Below are 18133 nucleotides of genomic sequence, written 5' to 3' on the forward strand. Positions count from 1 at the left end.
TACCTAGGAAACAGTTTCCCCTTGGTCCTGGGCACTGCTCTGTATATCCACAGTCAACAATCCCTTGCCCCAGGCAGCCACTGGACAACTTTCCCACAGCATTCTGTAGAACTCAGTGTGCCACTTTCTAGATGCAAGGCATATTCTAGAACAGTGAGTCCTTCAGACCACCAACAGATTGGGCCAGACATACATGCTCCTAGTATGCATACAAGGGTTACTGTGCTCCCTCTGAAACCGGATCCAAGAATCCATACTGGGAGCATAGGCTGGCTCCACCCTAGCCAGTGAGAGGTAAGGCAGGAGCCAGCCTGGGTGCCAGGAGGTCCTGACACTTTTATTAAGTCTTTTTCTTAATTTGTCACTTGTTCTAGTTTGCTAGCTGCCAGAATGTAATATACCAGAAACGGAATGGCTTTTTAAAAGGGGAATTTAATAAGTTGGTAGTTTACAGTTCTAAGGTTGAAAAAATGTCCCATTAAAATAAGTCTATAGAAATGTCCAATTTAGGGCATCCAGGGAAAGATACCTTGGTTCAAGAAGCTTGATGGTATTCAGGGTTTCTCTCTCAAGTGGAAAGGCACATGGTGAACACAGTCAGAGTTTCTCTCTCATCTGGAAAGGCACATGGTAAACATGATCAGGGTTCGTTTCTTATCTGGAATGGCACATGACAAACGCAGCATCATCTGCTAGCTTCTTCTCCTGGCTTCCTGTTTCTTTGAAGCTCCCCAGGAGGCATTTTCCTTCTTCATCTCCAAAAGTCGCTGGCTGGTGGACTCTGCTTCTTGTGGCTATGTTGTTCTTTTTTGTTCTCTCTGAATCTCTCATTCTCCAAAATGTTTCCTCTTTAACAGGACTTCAGAAACCAATCAAGACCCACCCAAATGGGTGGAGACATATTGTCACCTAATCCAGTTTAACAATCACTCTCGATTACATCACATCTCCAGGGGGATGATCTAATTACAATTTCAAACATACAGTGCTGAATAGGGATTAGAAGAAATGGCTGTCTTTACAAAATGGAATTAGGATTAAAACATGGCTTTTCTAAGGGATATACATCGTTTTAAACCAGCACATCACTCATCCTGTTACTGCTATCCATTAAGTGTTTTCTGGAACTTTGAGAAATGTTTCTACCAGATCTCGTTGGTTGTTCAAAGCTTCTGAGGGGGGATAGAGCCCTGAAGCTTCTCATTTTTCATCCTAATTGAGGCCTAGTTTTGCTTTAAATGTTATCCATGAGTTGTTGTTTTGCTATTTTGTTTTCTTGTGGGGATTTGTGAACATCCAAATACTATGCTGCCCCTGCTGCAGACATTTTTCCAAAATCCCCAATCATCATTTCTTGAATTTGACAGTTACACAATCATAAGTAAAGACTGTATAGTCATTAGTCAACATTTGTTCTTTAACTTTCTCTTTTCTTCAAAATCAGAAGTGTTGTTGGCTCTATCTATTTAGCAGATTCCCACAAAAGTAATAGCTTCTCATCATCACTCTTTCTAGGTTCACTAAGAATCTTTCCCCAGACAAAATCAACTTGAGCACCCTCAAAGGGGAGGGTCAGCTGACCAACCTGGAGCTGGATGAAGAGGTTTTACAGAATGTGCTGGAGCTGCCCACCTGGCTGGCCATCACTCGGGTCTACTGCAACAGGGCCTCCATCCGGGTGAGAATGGGGTCAGAACGCTGCTGCGGTCTTTGATGAGTAGGCTTGCCTTCTGGAAGGCCAGTTCCCACAGCCCTGAGTCTTTGCTTTCCTTTTTCAGATCCAGTGGACAAAGTTGAAGACACACCCAATTTACTTGGTAATAGCCTTTCTTGATAGTAAATAATCAAATGGGGATGGCTGGGGTAGGTTTTTAAAAGATTGAAAGAAGTTCAAGAGGAGTCCTGACAGGCTATTCCTTTTGGGAGATTTGGGTGCTTCTGACCGATCCCGTAGACTTCTCTTTGAGTGACTATTGTCTGGGCTTATGCTTTAATGCTTTGTGGTATAGGAATTAGCACTGGGGGTCAAGACCTAGGTCTGAGCTTTTTAAACAAGTATTATTATATTGTAATGACTAAACTCTTATATTAAAAAATCCTTATATTTTCTTATTTTTCCTTAGTATCTTGACAGGAAAAATTATAAGCTTTGTTCATGTTGACTATTGGGTGTTTATCAGCAGAAAGCCCTTTTGGTACTAATTAATGCTAATGTTTACCCCAAAGCTGGACTCCCCAGAAATAGTGCTATCTCTGTAATTTGGATTTGTCTTATACCTTTCTGCTGTGAGCATGTTTGGCATGGGTTCTACTTGTAATGGAAATGAAGGGGGGAAGATGAAGCCTCTCCTTGAATTTCAGTTTGTTCATTCATTATTTCAACAAGCATTTATTGTCTGCTTACTGTGGGCCCTTCATGTGACCAGATACTGGAACACAGAGGTGAATAAGACATAGTCTGTGCTATCTTCCTTTGTGCTGTGTGTGTTTTTATGCAAACATTTAGCTCCCCATGGCTTTTATTTCAGTGTCTGGATAAGGTAGAGGTGGAGATGAAAACATGTGAGGAACCTCGGCCCCCTAATGGACAGTCTCCCATTGCCCTTGCTTCAGGACAGAGGTAAGTAGCTTTGAGCTCTATTATTTCCAACATATTAACCCCTCCAGACTGCCTTTTTTTTAAAAACTTTTTTTATTGTATAGTATGACATATATATAAACCAGAGAAATAAGAAAGCAATAGTTGTCAAAGCATGCTTCAACAAGTGGTTACAGGACAGATCCTAGAGTTTGTCATGGGCTACCATACAATCCTCTCATATTTTTCCTTCTAGCTGCTCTGGAATATAGGAGGCTAGAGGGCTTAAATGTATTTTTACCATCACATTTTTTCCTTCTTTTTTTTGTGAAAAATAACATATATACAAAAAAGTTATAAATTTCAAAGCACAGCACCACAATTAGTTGTAGAACATATTTCAGACTTTGGCATGGGTTAGAGTTTCACAATTTTAGGTTTTTACTTCTAGCTGCTCTAAAATACTGGAGACTAAAAGAGATATCAATTTAATGATTCAGCATTCATATTCATTTGTTAAGTCCTATCTTCTATATATAATTCCACCATCACCTTTGATCTTTCTATACCTCCCTTTAGGGTTGTTTGGGCTATGGCAATTCTAAATTTTTGATATTGGAAGGGTCTGTCACTAATATGGGGTAGGGAGATGAAACTATCTGATGTTCTGGAGAGGCTGCACTAGGTGTCAGAACTTCTCTGGACCAGGGACCCATCTGGAGGTTGTAGGTTTCTAGAAGGTTACTCTAGTGCTTGGAACCTTGTGGAATCTTATATATTGCCCTAGGTGTTTTTTAGGATTGGCTGGAATGGTCCTGGTTGGGGATTGGCAGGTTATGATAGGTAGCAAGGTCTACCTAACCTGAAGCCTGTGTAAGAGCAACCTCCAGAGTAGCCTCTCAACTCTATTTGAACTCTCTTTGCCACTGATACTTTATTAATTATGCCTCCTTTTCCCCTTTTGGTCAGGATGGAATTGTTGATCCCACCGTGCCACGTCCAGACTGCCTTTTAATTAAAAAAAAAAAGCTTAGACTAATCTAAAACTTTTCATTATGTAAATGTTCAAACATACTCTAAAACAGGGAGGATAGAATAATGCACCCTCATGTACTAAAGATCTTGCCATTCTTTTTTCATCTTTCCTCTGCCCCCTTTGTGTGTTTGTGTGTTGTACTAAAGTAAATCCCAGACACTATTGATTCTACCTGTAAATACTTCTTTGTCAAATATCTTCAATAGACAAAGGTTGAAAAAAATGAAACCCACAGAACTATTATCACATTCAAAATAATTAGCAAGAATTCTTTAATGTCATCTAATACCTATTTTCATTTTCAATTTTTCCAAGTTGTCTCTAAAATCTTTTTTTTACAGTTATATTATGGCTCAAAAGAGATCCATACCTTGCATTTGATTAATATGCCTTTTTTAAAGCAGTTTTTTATTTTTTTCCTTTTTTAAACATTTTTTATTCTGAAATATAACATATTTTAAAAAGTGATAAATTTCAAAGTATATTTTAACAAGTAATTTTAGAACAAATTTCAAAGTATGGCAGGAGTTATAGTTCCACAATTTCAGATATTTCCTTCTGTCTGTTCTAAGACACTGGAGGCTAAAAAGGAAATATCAATATAATGATTCAGTAGTCACATTCTGTTTTAATTTGTAAGCTGCCGAATGCAATACACCAGAAATGGAACAGCTTTTTATAAAGAAAATTTATTAAGTTGCAAGTTTCACAATTCCGAGGCCATGAAAATGTTCAAATTAAGGCAAAGTTATAAAAATGTCCAAACTAAGGCATCTAGGGGATGATACCTTTGCTCAAGAAGGTCGATAATGATATTTAGGGTTTCTCTCTCAGCTGGGAAGGCACATTGCTAACTTTCTCTCCAGACTTCTTCAACAGCCTCCCTGGGGGCTTTTTCTTTCATCTCCAATGGTCACTGGCTGTGTGGGCTCTGATGGTTCTGAGCTTTTTCCAAAATGGTTCCCTCTTAAAGGGTTCCAGTAAACAACCCCACCTTGAATGGGTGGAGACACATCTCTATGGAAACCACCTAATCAAAAGTTACCACCCACAGATGGGTGGGTCACATCTCCATAGAGACAATAAAAATGATCTCATCCAGCAATATTGGATGAGGATTAGAAGACATGGCTTTTCTGGGGTACATAATACTTCAAACTGGCACATACTCATTTGTTAAATCCAGTCTTCTCTGTTACAACTCCTCTTTCTCTTTTGATCCTTCTCCCAGTCTTTAGGGATATTTGGGCAATGACCATTCTAATTTCTTCATGTTGAAAAGGGGTGTCAAAATTATGGTGTAGGGGGAGGCAACTGATTGATGCTCTTACAGATACTGGTAACTCTGGGTTTCAGGGTTTATCTGGCCTAGGAACGACCTGGAAGTTACAAGTTTCTGAAAACATAAACTTAGTGAGTGAAACTCCCATAGAGTCTCAGAGACCTGGGTATTCTTTAAGGTAGACAGAAATACTGTTGGTTGAGCTTTGCATACCATGGCAATCAGCAATAGCTAGCTAAGGCTTGCGTAAGAGTAACCACCAGAGTAATCACTCGACTCTATTTGAACTCTCTTAGCCACTGATACCTTATTTTGTTACATTTCTTTTCCTCTTTTTGGTCTGGAAAGCATTGTTGATCCCACAGTGTCAGGCAAGGCTCATCCCTGGAGTCCTATGTTGTCAGGGAAACTTACACCCGTGGATGCCATGTCCTATATTGCAGGGAGGGTAATGGCTTTCCTTGTAGGGTTGGGCTTAGAGAGAGAGAGGACACTTCTGAGCAACAAGTGGTTCTCTGGAAGTAATTCTCAGGCATAATTGTAGGTATATTCCTATTATAGAAATAAGTTTCATAAGAGCAAGCCTCAAGATCAAGGGCTTGGCGCTTTAACTTGAAAGTCCCTAATGTTTGAGAGAATATATGGGATTCCCCAAGTGGGAAAGTTTAATAGTTCCATATTTTTTCTCCCATTCCTCAAGGGACTTTACCAATACTTTTTAAATATCTGAGCATATTCTGGAAATGTATGTGGATATTTCATTAAGCTATACCTCAAGATAATGTCCTCATGGTTCATTGCCTTCTTGCATGCCTCTTGAGTTCATTGCTTTCTGTGGCCACACAATATTTCGTCATATTTATACATCACAGTTTGCCTTTCTGCTTCTTCGTCAATGTACGTTTCCGCCAACTCCATCCGTTGGGTATCATGAATAATGTCACCATACACATCAGTGTGCAAGACCTTATTCTCAATTCTAGGCTGCTTGTATTTATGTTAACTGAACTGGCCAGTCAGGTTAAGTTAGGTTGTGTGCTACAGAAAATTTAGGCGTTGAATAAAATAAAGCTCTCTTTTTTTGGTCTCATGTAGTAGATGAAGTTCTAAAATACAGATAGTTAATTATCCTTTACCCTGTATTCTGATTTACCTTAGCCCCAACTAGTTCAGCTTCGTTCTTATCTCTGATTGAAGCCTGTTCTCTTTTTTTGGCTTCTTTAATAGTCGCCGTATGTAGGAATGCTGACTTTCAGAGCTTCAGAACTCCAACTCTGAATCTTAGATGCCACACAGGTACTTGAAGTTCCAGGAAAATATCAGGTTATACACATATAGCACAGCATCTAAAAATTTAGAAATACCATTTAAAGCTCAGGAAATAAATGTGACTGCTATAAGAGCTTACAAGCTAAGCCCTAATTTTCTTATAAGTATTTTCTAAAAGAAATTATAAAATATTTGTCCTTTTGTTTCTGGCTTATTTTGCTCAAGATAATGTCCTCATGGTTCATTGCCTTGTTGCATGCTTCTTTTTTTTTTTTTTTTTATGTATAAGTATTTATTTTATTTTAAAATTAATTAAAAGGATAAATGAAACATTTTAACCCCAGAGGAATGACATAAGACACGAACCATTTCTGTATCAACACACTAGCCTCACATCCACTTTCTCCTGAAGTATACAACTGAGCTTTAATTTGCCAAATGATGGTCAATACATGCTTGCTGAGCATGTAATAAAATTCTGGGTGCAAAGTTAGTCTTTGAAGTTTATAATCTATTGGGGGAGATATATCTTGAAATTCAGGAGAGGTATTTAATTTTTAATTATTTGAAAAGCAAGTAAAATAACCCCACCAAATGACCATAATTTTTTCTATTCCTCATATCAACATCACAAGGGTAAAACAAACTAATGACAACTGTAATCTTAGCACAAATTTTAAATGCTCTTCTTCTACTAATGTACTAATAATATATATTTGAGCCTGAAATATGATCACCTGTTTAAAAAAAAGAGAGACAAACATTCTTTGATAATTCAGAATGAGGAACTTTGGCTTTTTATTCCTCTTTCTTGCTATATTTTTCGTTTTGGATCTATCTTACCTCAGCTCAGGCTCCTCAGAAATACAGCAAGGATGGAACGTCCTCATCGAGAAACTATTTCCTTATTTTACATTTTAAAAGTTAATACTTAAAAAGAAAAAGTCACTTTAACCCCTCATCCCTATGATCTTCATGAATAATCTGGTTGAATACAAGATAACTCTATAAATAAATTTGTTCTTTCTCCTTGAAAAACACGTAAGAAACTTTTTAAGAACTATCAGTTTAAAAAATTTAGTAAGAGAAATTAAAGTACCAATCATTTTTTTCCTCTATTAACAGATGGTGTTCAAGTATTCAAGCATCAATTGCTGTTTGCTTATTAGTTAGTACATTAGCACATCCCCTTTAGTTGTTTCATTAGTGTGCTGGCACAGAGTCTTCTTAATCACTCTTCTCTTCTCCTTGATAGCGTCTGTACTCTGGCTTCAGTTCCCATGTGTTTTTGTGGGTCCCTTTTACATTCTGAATACCAATTTCTTTTAAGATGTCCTTCAGGTACCCCACAGGTTGTTTTGTGATGTCCACCAGGTCCTTAAGATTGTAATACTGATGTTTCTCAAAAGCCGAAAAAAGCATATCTAAAACATATTGTTTATCAGCTCGAGATCGCTTTCCATCTTCTTTCTTTTTCCTTTCCTATTCAATATTGTACTGATGATTAGCAACAGGTTTGTAATTGGTCGTTACAACTTTGTCCAGCTGTCGTGACAGTCTTACAGGCTTGGAAGATTCTTCTATCTGCAATCTCTTTAATCTCATGTAGTTTTCACTGGCAGCAGGTCGGCATTCAGCTCTTTGTACCACTATTCCTTCCAATGAAAGCTTATCTGCTGAGCTCTCAGTAAATACTGTTAATGTCTGTCCTCCAACACTTTGCAAGACAAATGGATGTTCTCTAGGAGCACTGACTGAAGCTGGTTTTCCTCCGATATCATGAATATTTGCGAGATCTTCATTCAAAGTAAATGACACCTCAGTCCTTCCTTGGTTCTTGGCAATCCGCAGTTTCCCAACTTCCCCTCTTCCAGGGGCTTTAGCCCATTGCTGTGACAAGTATTTAGGAACCTTGACCAGCCACACTCCCGTATTCTGTTTGGCGCCGGTCAGGTCGAGTTCGCCGCGCTCCGCCATGGCTCGGTCACCGATGGAGGCGTGCGCCGGAGCAAAGGTCGAGCCGCGGAGGGAGTGAGAGTGCGAAATGCCGGGATCGCCCACCAGCCAGGAAGCAGGGAACCCGAGGAAAGACTGTTGCATGCTTCTTGAGTTCATTCCTTTCTGTAGCCGCACAATAGTTTGTCATATTTATACACCACAGTTCGCCCTTCTGCTTCTTAGTCAATGTACCTTTTCACCAATTCCATCCATTGGGTATCATGAATAATGTCACCATACACATCAGTGTGCAAATGTCTATTTGAGTCCATGCTTTTCAGTTCCTTTGAGTATATTCTCTGAGGGGTTGCCCATTCTGCTACTCTACCAACATTGAATAGGTATACTTCTCTCTCCACATTTTCTCTAGCACTTGAATCTTTCTGTTTATTTATTTTGAATCTGCAGATTTTGTTGAAATATATTGATATAACATATATTCTATCCAAAATAAGCAATCAAAATAGTTTCACAGTATCCTCACTTAGTTGTACAATCATCATCACTCTCAATTTAGACAATTTTCATTGTTCCAAAAACAAAAATAACAGACACACCCATAACAAAGAAAAAAATCTAATATTCCCCTTAACTCTTGAGCCCCCTCCCAATTATTTACCCCTAGTATTGTTGTGGTACTAACAATGTTAAATATAGACCATAGCATGCAGGAAGTAGTTTTTCCTATGTACCCTTCTATTATTAACTTTCTGTACAAATGTCATACTTTTGAAGTAGTTTGTGCAAGAACCTATTTATATTCATAGTGCTAAATAATGAGGTACATGGCTCTAATCAACCCCTTTCAATCATATTCACCTTCAATATGGCACAATAAACCCACTAATGAACTACCATTACCTCTATCCATTCCCATATTTTTCAGTTCAATCTCGTTAACTAGTCTGTGCATATTAGGTAACTGTTCCCCCCTTCTCTAGCTTCTTTTATATTTAAGTCCCATGTATTGTACATTTTAAGACTCTGAGTTAACAATTTCCAAGGGGTTCGTATCAGTGAAATCATACAGTATCTATCCTTTTGTGTCTTGCTTATTTCACTCAGCATTATGTCCTCAAGTTTCATCCATGTTGTCATATGCTTTAGGACCTTATTTCTTCTTACTGCTTCATAATATTCCATCATATGTATATGTAACATTTTGTTTACCCACTTGTCTGTTAATGAACATTTGGATTGTTTCCATTTTTGGCAATTGTGAATAATGCTGCTATGAACATCGGTATGTGAATGTTTATGTCACTGCTTTCAGCTCTTTGATTTTATTGATTCCTTCTATTGTTTTTTTGTTCTCCAATTCATTTATTTCTACTTTAATATTTGTTATTTCTCTTTTCCTATTTGCTTTGGTTTGGTGGTTGTTTTTCTAGTTCTACCAGGTGAGCAGTTAAATCCTCAATTTTTACTCTTTCTTCTTTTTTACTTTTTTTCTTTTTAACACATGGGCAGGACCAGGAATTGAACCTGAGTCTCTGGCATGGCAGGCAAGAACTCTGCCACTGAACTACCATTGGCTGCCCTCTTTCTTCTTTTTTAATATAGGTATTTAGGGCAATAAATTTTCTTCTCAGTGCTACCTTTGCTGCATCCCATAAATTCTGATATGTTGTATTATCATTTTGATTAATCTCCAGATATTTACCGATTTCTCTTGCAATTTCTTCTTTGCCCACTGATTGTTTAAGAGTGTATTATTTAATCTCCATGTATTTGTGAAAGTTCTCTTTCTTTTGTGGTTATTGGTTTCTGTTGTGGTCAGAGAAAAGGCTTTGAATAATTTCAATTTTTAAAAATTCTTTTTTTTTATTCTGTTGTTCACTTGTTTATTAGCTAATTTTAGGAATCTTCTTTTTTTAAATTTTTTTTATTAATCAAAAAAAAGAAAAGAAATTAACACAACATTTAGAAATCATTCCATTCTACACATGTACTCAGTAATTCTTAGTATCATCACATAGATGTATGATCATCATTTCTTAGTACATTTGCATCGATTTAGGAAAAGAACTAGCAAAACAGCAGAAAAAGATATAGAATGTTAATATAGAGAAGAGAATTAAAATAATAATACTAATAAAAAATATATATATATAAAAAGGAAAAAGAAAAAAACAAAAACAAAAGATACAAACACACAAACAAACAAACAAAAAACCATATTTCAGGTGCAGCTTCATTCAGTGTTCCAACCTAGTTACATTACACTTAGGTATTATTGTGCTGTCCATTTTTGAGTTTTTGTATCTAGTCCTGTTGCACAGTCTGTATCCCTTCAGCTCCAATTACCCATTATCTTACCCTGTTTCTAACTCCTGCTGGTCTCTGTTACCAATGATATATTCCAAGCTGATTCTCGAATGTCGGTTCACATCAGTGGGACCATACAGTATTTGTCCTTTAGTTTTGGGCTAGACTCACTCAGCATAATGTTCTCTAGGTCCATCCATGTTATTACATGCTTCATAAGTTTAGTCTGTCTTAAAGCTGCATAATATTCCATCGTAGGTATACGCCACAGTTTGTTTAGCCACTCATCTGTTGATGGACATTTTGGCTGTTTCCATCTCTTTGCAATTGTAGATAATGCTGCTATAAACACTGGTGTGCAAATGTCCGTCTGTGTCTTTGCCCTTAAGTCCTTTGAGTAGATACCTAGCAGTGGTATTGCTGGGTCGTAATCCATTCTGCCATTCTATGTCTTTTGATTGGGAAATTCAGTCCATTAACTTTTAGTGTTATTACTGTTTGGATAATATTTTCCTCTACCATTTTGGCTTTTGTGTTATATATATCATATCTGATTTTCCTTCTTTCTACACTTTACTCCATACCTCTCTCTTCTGTCTTTTCGTATCTGACTCTAGTGCTCCCTTTAGTATTTCTTGCAGAGCTGGTCTCTTGGTCACAAATTCTCTCAGTGACTTTTTGTCTATAAATGTTTTAATTTCTCCTTCATTTTTGAAGGACAATTTTGCTGGATATAGGAGTCTTGGTTGGCAGTTTTTCTCTTTTAGTAATTTAAATATATCATCCCACTGTCTTCTAGCTTCCATGGTTTCTGCTGAGAAATCTACACATAGTCTTATTGGGTTTCCCTTGTATGTGACAGATTGTTTTCCTCTTGCTGCTTTCAAGATCCTCTCTTTCTCTTTGACCTCTGACATTCTAACTAGTAAATGTCTTGGAGAATGCCTATTTGGGTCTATTCTCTTTGGGATGTGCTGCACTTCTTGGATCTGTAAATTTAGGTCTTTCATAAGAGTTGGGAAATTTTCAGTGATAATTTCTTCCATTAGTTTTTCTCCTCCTTTTCCCTTCTCTTCTCCTTCTGGGACACCCACAACACGTATATTTGTGCGCTTCATATTGTCATTCAGTTCCCTGATCCCCTGCTCAAGTTTTTCCATTCTTTTCCCTATAGTTTCTGTTTCTTTTTGGAATTCAGATGTTCCATCCTCCAGTTCACTAATTGTAGCTTCTGTCTCTTTAGATCTACCATTGTAGGTATCCATTGTTTTTTCCATTTTTTCTTCTTTGTCCTTCACTCCCATAAGTTCTGTGATTTGTTTTTTCAGATTTTCTATTTCTTCTTTTTGTTCAGCCCATGTCTTCTTCATGTCCTCCCTCAATTTATCGATTTGGTTTTTGAAGAGGTTTTCCATTTCTGTTCATATATTCAGCATTAGTTGTCTCAGCTCCTGTATCTCATTTGAACTATTGGTTTGTTTCTTTGACTGGGCCATATCTTCAATTTTCCGAGCGTCATCGATTATTTTCTGCTGGTGTCTGGGCATTTGATCAGATTTCCCTGGGTGTGGGACCCAGCTGGTTGAAAGGTTTTTCTGTGAAATCTTTAAAAATTTTTTAAGATCTGTTTTGTGCCCCAGCATATGATCTATCCTAGAGAACGTTCCATGAGCACTAAAGAAGAATGTATATCCTGGTGTTTTTGGGTGTAATGATCTCTATGTATCTATTAGGTCTAATTCATTTATTGCTTTATTTAAGTTCTCTATTTCCTTGTTGATCCTCTGTTGGGTTGTTGTATCTATAGAAAAGAGTGGTGTGTTGTAGTCTCCCACTGTTATTGTTGAAATATCAATTGTTCCCTTCAGTTTTTTTCTTCTGAAATTTAAAGAAAAAATTTATTGAAGATCTGAAAAACAATTCCTAAAAGATTGACTTTTCTAGAAAACACAATGCTTTGTGTTTATCATATTAAAATGTGCATTAGACACATACAAGCACCATGAGATGAGCTACCATTCTTCAGCAATCTGAGCGAAGATAAAATGCCTAAAGAACAACGTGGATGAGTTGCAAAGGATAGACTCTTTACTTTAAGCACCATAAAAAAAAAGAAAGAAAGAAAAGAGCACAAATGGATGCATGTGCTCAGTGATATACTCTGAATTGAACCTTTGGCACTGTCCTAGTTTGCTAGCTGCTGGAATGCAATTTACTAGGAATGGAATGGCTTTTTAAAAGGGGAATTTAATAAGTTGCTAGTTTACAGTTCTAAGGCTGAGAAAATGTCCCAATTAAAGCAAGTCTACAGAAATGTCCAATCTAAGGCATCCGGGGAAAGATACCTTGACTCAAGAAGACCGATGAAGTTCAGGGTTTCTCTCTCAAGTGAAAAGGCACATGACGAACATGGTCAGGGTTTCTCTTTTGGCTGGTAGGGCACATGGCAAACACAGCATCATCTGCTAGCTTCCTTTCCAGCTCCCTAGAAGGTATTTTCCTTCTTCATCTCCAAAAGTCGCTGACTGGTGGACTCTGCTTCATAGTTCTGCGGTGTTCTCTGTTGTGGCTCTCTTGTGGCTCTGTTATTCTCTGCTCTCTCAGAATCTCCTGCTTTCTCCAAAATGTTTCCTGTTTTATAGGATCCCAGTAAATTAATCAAGACCCACCTGAATGGGTGGAGTCGCATCTCCATCTAATCAAATTTAATACCCCTTCTTGATTGAGTCACATCTCCATGGAGATAATCTAATTAAAGTTTCCAACATGCAGTACAGAATAGGGTTTAGAAGAAATGGCTGCCTTTACAAAATAGGATGAGGTTTGAAACATGGCTTTTCTAGGGTACATAAATCCTTTCAAACCAGCACCTGCACTAATCAGTGCATTTTGTCATATAGTATTAGCACATATAAAAGTATCGCAGTGTCAAAAGAATAGAATCACCAGCATTCAAAAGTCGCTTCATCAATTAGACCATAAAACACTGTACAGCCTGTCTCTCTGGTCTCTCTGTTGTCCATCACTGAATACACTGGTAGCAATTTTGAAATAAAAAAAAAGGAAACGAAAGGGAAGCATGACCCTTTTATTTTCTGTCTAGAATTAAACAGGAAACAAACATCCATCAATTGTATTATACACTAACATTTTCCAAGCATATCATTTGTACAAGATGCAGACCAGGAACAAAAATGTGTTAGCTGAGATTAAAACATAAGTGAGTGTCAGCAGTTTCACACAGCTTTCTGTTAGTACTCAGGAGGGAGCCACTCCATAATCATTGACACTAAACAAAATTGCAGGATTCTTTGCCAGATACTTTAGAAAATCATGAAGATAGTTCAATAATAAAGCAAGGCTCTTTTCATCCAGAGGTGCACAGGCCAACATTGCTCCTATTTGCATAAATAATCTCAGTAGGTGTGGTGCATCATACACCTGGGACATTGGTGCATCAGTGTGATCTGCGAGGATTTCAGCATACTGTGGTCTCTCAAATTTGTGGAGTAGCTGAGTCCTCAACATTATATTGAAGTATTCTTTTATCCTTACCACAACTTCACAACATATTCCTAATTATTTGTGTTTCCTGGAGATTTCTTATAATTTGTATAATCATCTAGAATGGAATCCACATTCTTCTTGACAGGAAGAAAAAAACTACAAGAAACAAACATTCCCAACACATACACTCAGCAATTCACAATATCATCACATAGTTGCATATTCCTCATCATGATCATTTCCCAGAACATTAGCATCAATTCGGAAAAAGAAATAAAAAGACAACAGAAAAATATAACAAACAGAAAAAAAAAAACTTTACAGGTCATACCCCTTACTGATCCCTTTCATTGAACACTAACATTTCAAACTAAATCTGTTTTAACATTTGTTCCCCCTATTATTTATTTTTATTCCATATGTTCCTCTCATCTGTTGACAAGGTAGATAAAAGGAGCATCAGACACAAGGTTTTCACAATCACACAGTCACATTGTGAAAGCTATATCATTATACAGTCATCATCAAGAAACATGGCTACTGGAACACAGCTCTACATTTTCAGGCAGTTCCCTCCAGCCTCTCCATTACATCTTGGATAACAAGGTGATATCTACTTAATGCATAAGAATAACCTCCAGGATAACCTCTCGACTCTGTTTGGAATCTCTCAGCCATTGACACTTTGTCTCATTTCACTCTTCCCCCTTTTGGTCGAGAAAGTTTTCTCAATCCCTTGATGCTGGGTCTCAGCTCATTCTAGAGTTTTTCTCAATCCCTTGATGCTGAATCTCAGCTCATTCTGGGATTTCTGTCCCACGCTGCCAGGAAGATCCACACCCCTGGTAGTCATGTCCCACGTAAACAGGGGGAGGGTGGTGAGTCTGCTTGCTGTGTTGGCTGGAGAGAGAGACCACATGTGAGCAAGAAAAGAGGTTCTCTTGGGGATGACTCTTAGGCTTAATTTTAAGTAGGCTTGGCCTATCCCCTGTTAGCCAACTGTCTCTTGATGGACATTTTGGCTATTTCCATTTCTCGGTAATTGTTAATAATGCTGCTATAAACATTGGTGTGTGAATGTCCATTTGTGTCCTTGGCCTCGTGTCCTTTGAGTAGAGACAGCATATAGATGGGTCCTGTTTTTTAATCCATTCTGCCAGACTATGTCTTTTGATTGGAGAGTTTAATCCATTAACATTCAGTGTTATTACTGCATGGGTAGTACTTTATTCTACTATTTTGCCTTCTAGATTTTATATGTCATATCTAATTTTCCTTCTTTTTACCTTTACTCATAGTCTTCCTTTCTACACTCTTCTCCACACCTCTCTCTTCTGTCTTCGTATCTGTCTCTAGTGTTCCCTTTAGTATTTCTTGCAGAGCTGGTCTCTTGTGACAAATTCTCTCAGTGATTTTTTGTCTGAAAATGTTTTAATTTCTCCCTCATTTTTGAAGGACAATTTTGCTGGATATAGAATTCTTGGTTGGCAGTTTTTCTCTTTTAATAATTTAAATATATTATCCCACTGTCTTCTCGCCTCCATGGTTTCTGCTGAGAGATCTGCACGTAGTCTTATTGGGCTTCCCTTGTATGTGGTGGATTGCTTTTCTCTTGCTGCTTTCAAGATCCTCTCTTTCTCTTTGACCTCTGACATTCTGATTAGTAAATGTCTTGGAGTATGTCTATTTGGATCTATTCTCTTTGGGGTATGTTGCACTTCTTGGATCTGTAATTTTAAGTCTTTCATAAGAGTTGGGAAATTTTCAGTGATAATTTCCTCCATTAGTTTTTCTCCTCCTTTTCCCTTCTCTTCTCCTTCTGGGACACCCACAACACATATATTCATGCGCTTCATATTGTCTTTCAATTCCCTGAGTCCCTGCTCATATTTTTCCATTTTTTTCCTATAGTTTCTGTTTCTTGTCGGATTTCAGATGTTCCATCCTCCAGTTTAGAAATCCTATGTTCTGTCTCTTGAAATCTACCATTGTAAGTTTCCATTGTTTTTTTCATCTCTTCTACTGTGTCTTTCATTCCCATAAGTTCTGTGATTTGTTTTTTCAGACTTTCAGTTTCTTCTTTTTGTTCTTTCCTTGCCTTCTTTATATCCTCCCTCAATTCATTATTTGGTTTTTGATGAGGTTTTCCATGTCTGTTCGTATATTCTGAATTAATTGTTTCAGCTCCTGTATGTCATTTGAATTGTTGGTTTGTTCCTTGACTGGGCCATGTCTTCAATTTTCTTAGTGTGATTTGTTATTCTTTGCTGGCATCTAGGCATTTAATTACTTTAATTAGTTTATTCTGGAGATTGCTTTCATTTCTTTTATCTAGGGTTTTCTTGCTGGATGAATTTGTTGTCTATCTGTTCTTTGACATTCAGTTCAGCTTTATCTGGACCTTTAGCTTAAGTTTTGTTTAACAGAGGAGAATTTTTCAGTTCTTGTTTTCTTGTTTCTTGCCCTGCTTGTGTGGTGCCTTCCCCCCCCCCCCCCAACTTAGGAGGATCTACTTAGATATTATAGACCCCAGCCAGATTTTCCCAGACCAAACTGGCCTCCTATCAAGAGGAAAGAGTCACCAGCATCGGTTTTCCCTGAGGGTGAGACCCAGCAGGTTGAAAGACTTTCCTGTGAAGTCTCTGGACTCTGTTTTTGTTATCCTGCCCAGTATATGGCGCTTGTCTGACTGCAGGTCCCACCAGCATAAGATGATGTGGTACCTTTAACTTTGGCAGACCTCCCTCCTGGGGGCGTGGTGGAGATAGAGGAGAGGTTGTAGGCTGGTTTTAATGGCTTCAAATTACCAAGCTCTGGTATCTGAATTCCTTGATGGAGGGATTCCACCTGGGTGGGGCTTCACCCCTCCACTGGGGAAGGCACAAGCTCCGGATAAGCCCCCAAAAGAGCTCACTTCTGCCTATGCCTGGGGCAGTTGCAGCCTGAAAAGTCCTGCCACTGTATCCAGAGGCAGTCAAGTCTTTGTAGATACGCAGCCACAAAAACCTCTATTTCCTTCTTTTTTTTTCCCCCCTTTTTCTGTCAGTCCTGCCCCCTTGGCACTGGGGCAAAAATGAACAACCTCTGCTTTGACTAGGTTCACCTAAGCTGGGGGCCTATTTTTAGTAGTCAGAATTTGTTAATTAGTTCCACAATTGGCATTTGATTGTGCCCAGTCCCTGCTGCTGATAAAGTCCTTTCCTTTCCCCTCTGGGAATTGGCCTGTGGGGGAGGGGCACTAGCCGCTGCAGCTTTGGGAACTCATGGTTCTGGGGGTTGCTCGCAGCCAATCCAGCTGGTCCAGACTGGGGTACGCTGTGTGTCTGGTCACTGACGTGGCCCCCGGAGCTGTTCTGTACTGTTTCTGGTTATTTAGTAGTTGTTCTGGAGGACGAACTAAAATGCGCACATTGTTAAGCCGCCATCTTGACCCAGACGTCCCCATCATCATCATTTCTTAGAACATTTGCATCAATTCAGAAAAAGAAATAAAAAGAAAACAGAAAAAAATTCATACTTATATACCCCTTATCCCTCCTTTTAATTGATCACTAGCATTTCAATCTACTAAATTTATTTTAACATTTGTTCCCCCTATTATTTATTTTTATTCCCTATGTTTTACTTGTCTGTTGATAAGGTAGATAAAAGGAGCATCAGACACAAGGTTTTCACAATCACACAGTCACATTGCGAAAGCTCTATCATTATACAATCATCTATCTTCAAGAAACATGGCTATTGGAACACAGTTCTATATTTTCTGGTACTTCCCTCCAGCCACTCTGTTATGCCTTAACTAAAAAGGTGATATCTATTTAATGCGTAAGAATAACCTCCAGGATAACCTCTCGACTCTGTTTGGAATCTCTCAGCCTTTGACACTTTATTTTGTCTCATTTCTCTCTTCCCCCTTTTGGTCTTGAAGGTTTTCTCAATCCCTTGATGCTGATTCCCAGCTCATTCTAGGATTTCTGTTCCACGTTACCAAGAAGGTCCACACCCCTGGGAGTCATGTGCCACATATTGATTGACTTTTTGAAGTTCTCTGTTTCTGCAGATTGGTGTCCATGTATTTGAGTACTCTGCTTACTGGAACCCATTCATCCCAGTTTGTATTCCAACCACTGTAATGTATAAAATTTTATTAGTTGTTGTCCTTATGACACTCTACACATTTTGCTTCATAAAGCAA

At 38.1% G+C, this 18133-nt stretch overlaps 1 protein-coding gene and 1 pseudogene across 2 annotated transcripts in view; one reads left to right on the forward strand and one right to left on the reverse strand.

The window, feature by feature from the left end:
- Nucleotides 1-18133, forward strand: part of BLTP3A (bridge-like lipid transfer protein family member 3A) — a 144539-nt gene that overhangs the window by 73200 nt on the left and 53206 nt on the right. For both annotated transcript variants that reach the window (XM_077161536.1, XM_077161537.1), the window contains exons 2-4: nucleotides 1516-1678; nucleotides 1779-1817; nucleotides 2529-2620. In XM_077161536.1, coding sequence (XP_077017651.1) covers nucleotides 1516-1678; nucleotides 1779-1817; nucleotides 2529-2620 — 294 coding nt within the window. The remainder of the gene's footprint in view (nucleotides 1-1515; nucleotides 1679-1778; nucleotides 1818-2528; nucleotides 2621-18133) is intronic.
- LOC143684525 (general transcription factor IIF subunit 2 pseudogene) lies at nucleotides 6478-8258 on the reverse strand (annotated as a pseudogene).

Source organism: Tamandua tetradactyla, chromosome 5 (assembly GCF_023851605.1).
Source record: "Tamandua tetradactyla isolate mTamTet1 chromosome 5, mTamTet1.pri, whole genome shotgun sequence".
NCBI classification, from domain to species: domain Eukaryota; kingdom Metazoa; phylum Chordata; class Mammalia; order Pilosa; family Myrmecophagidae; genus Tamandua; species Tamandua tetradactyla.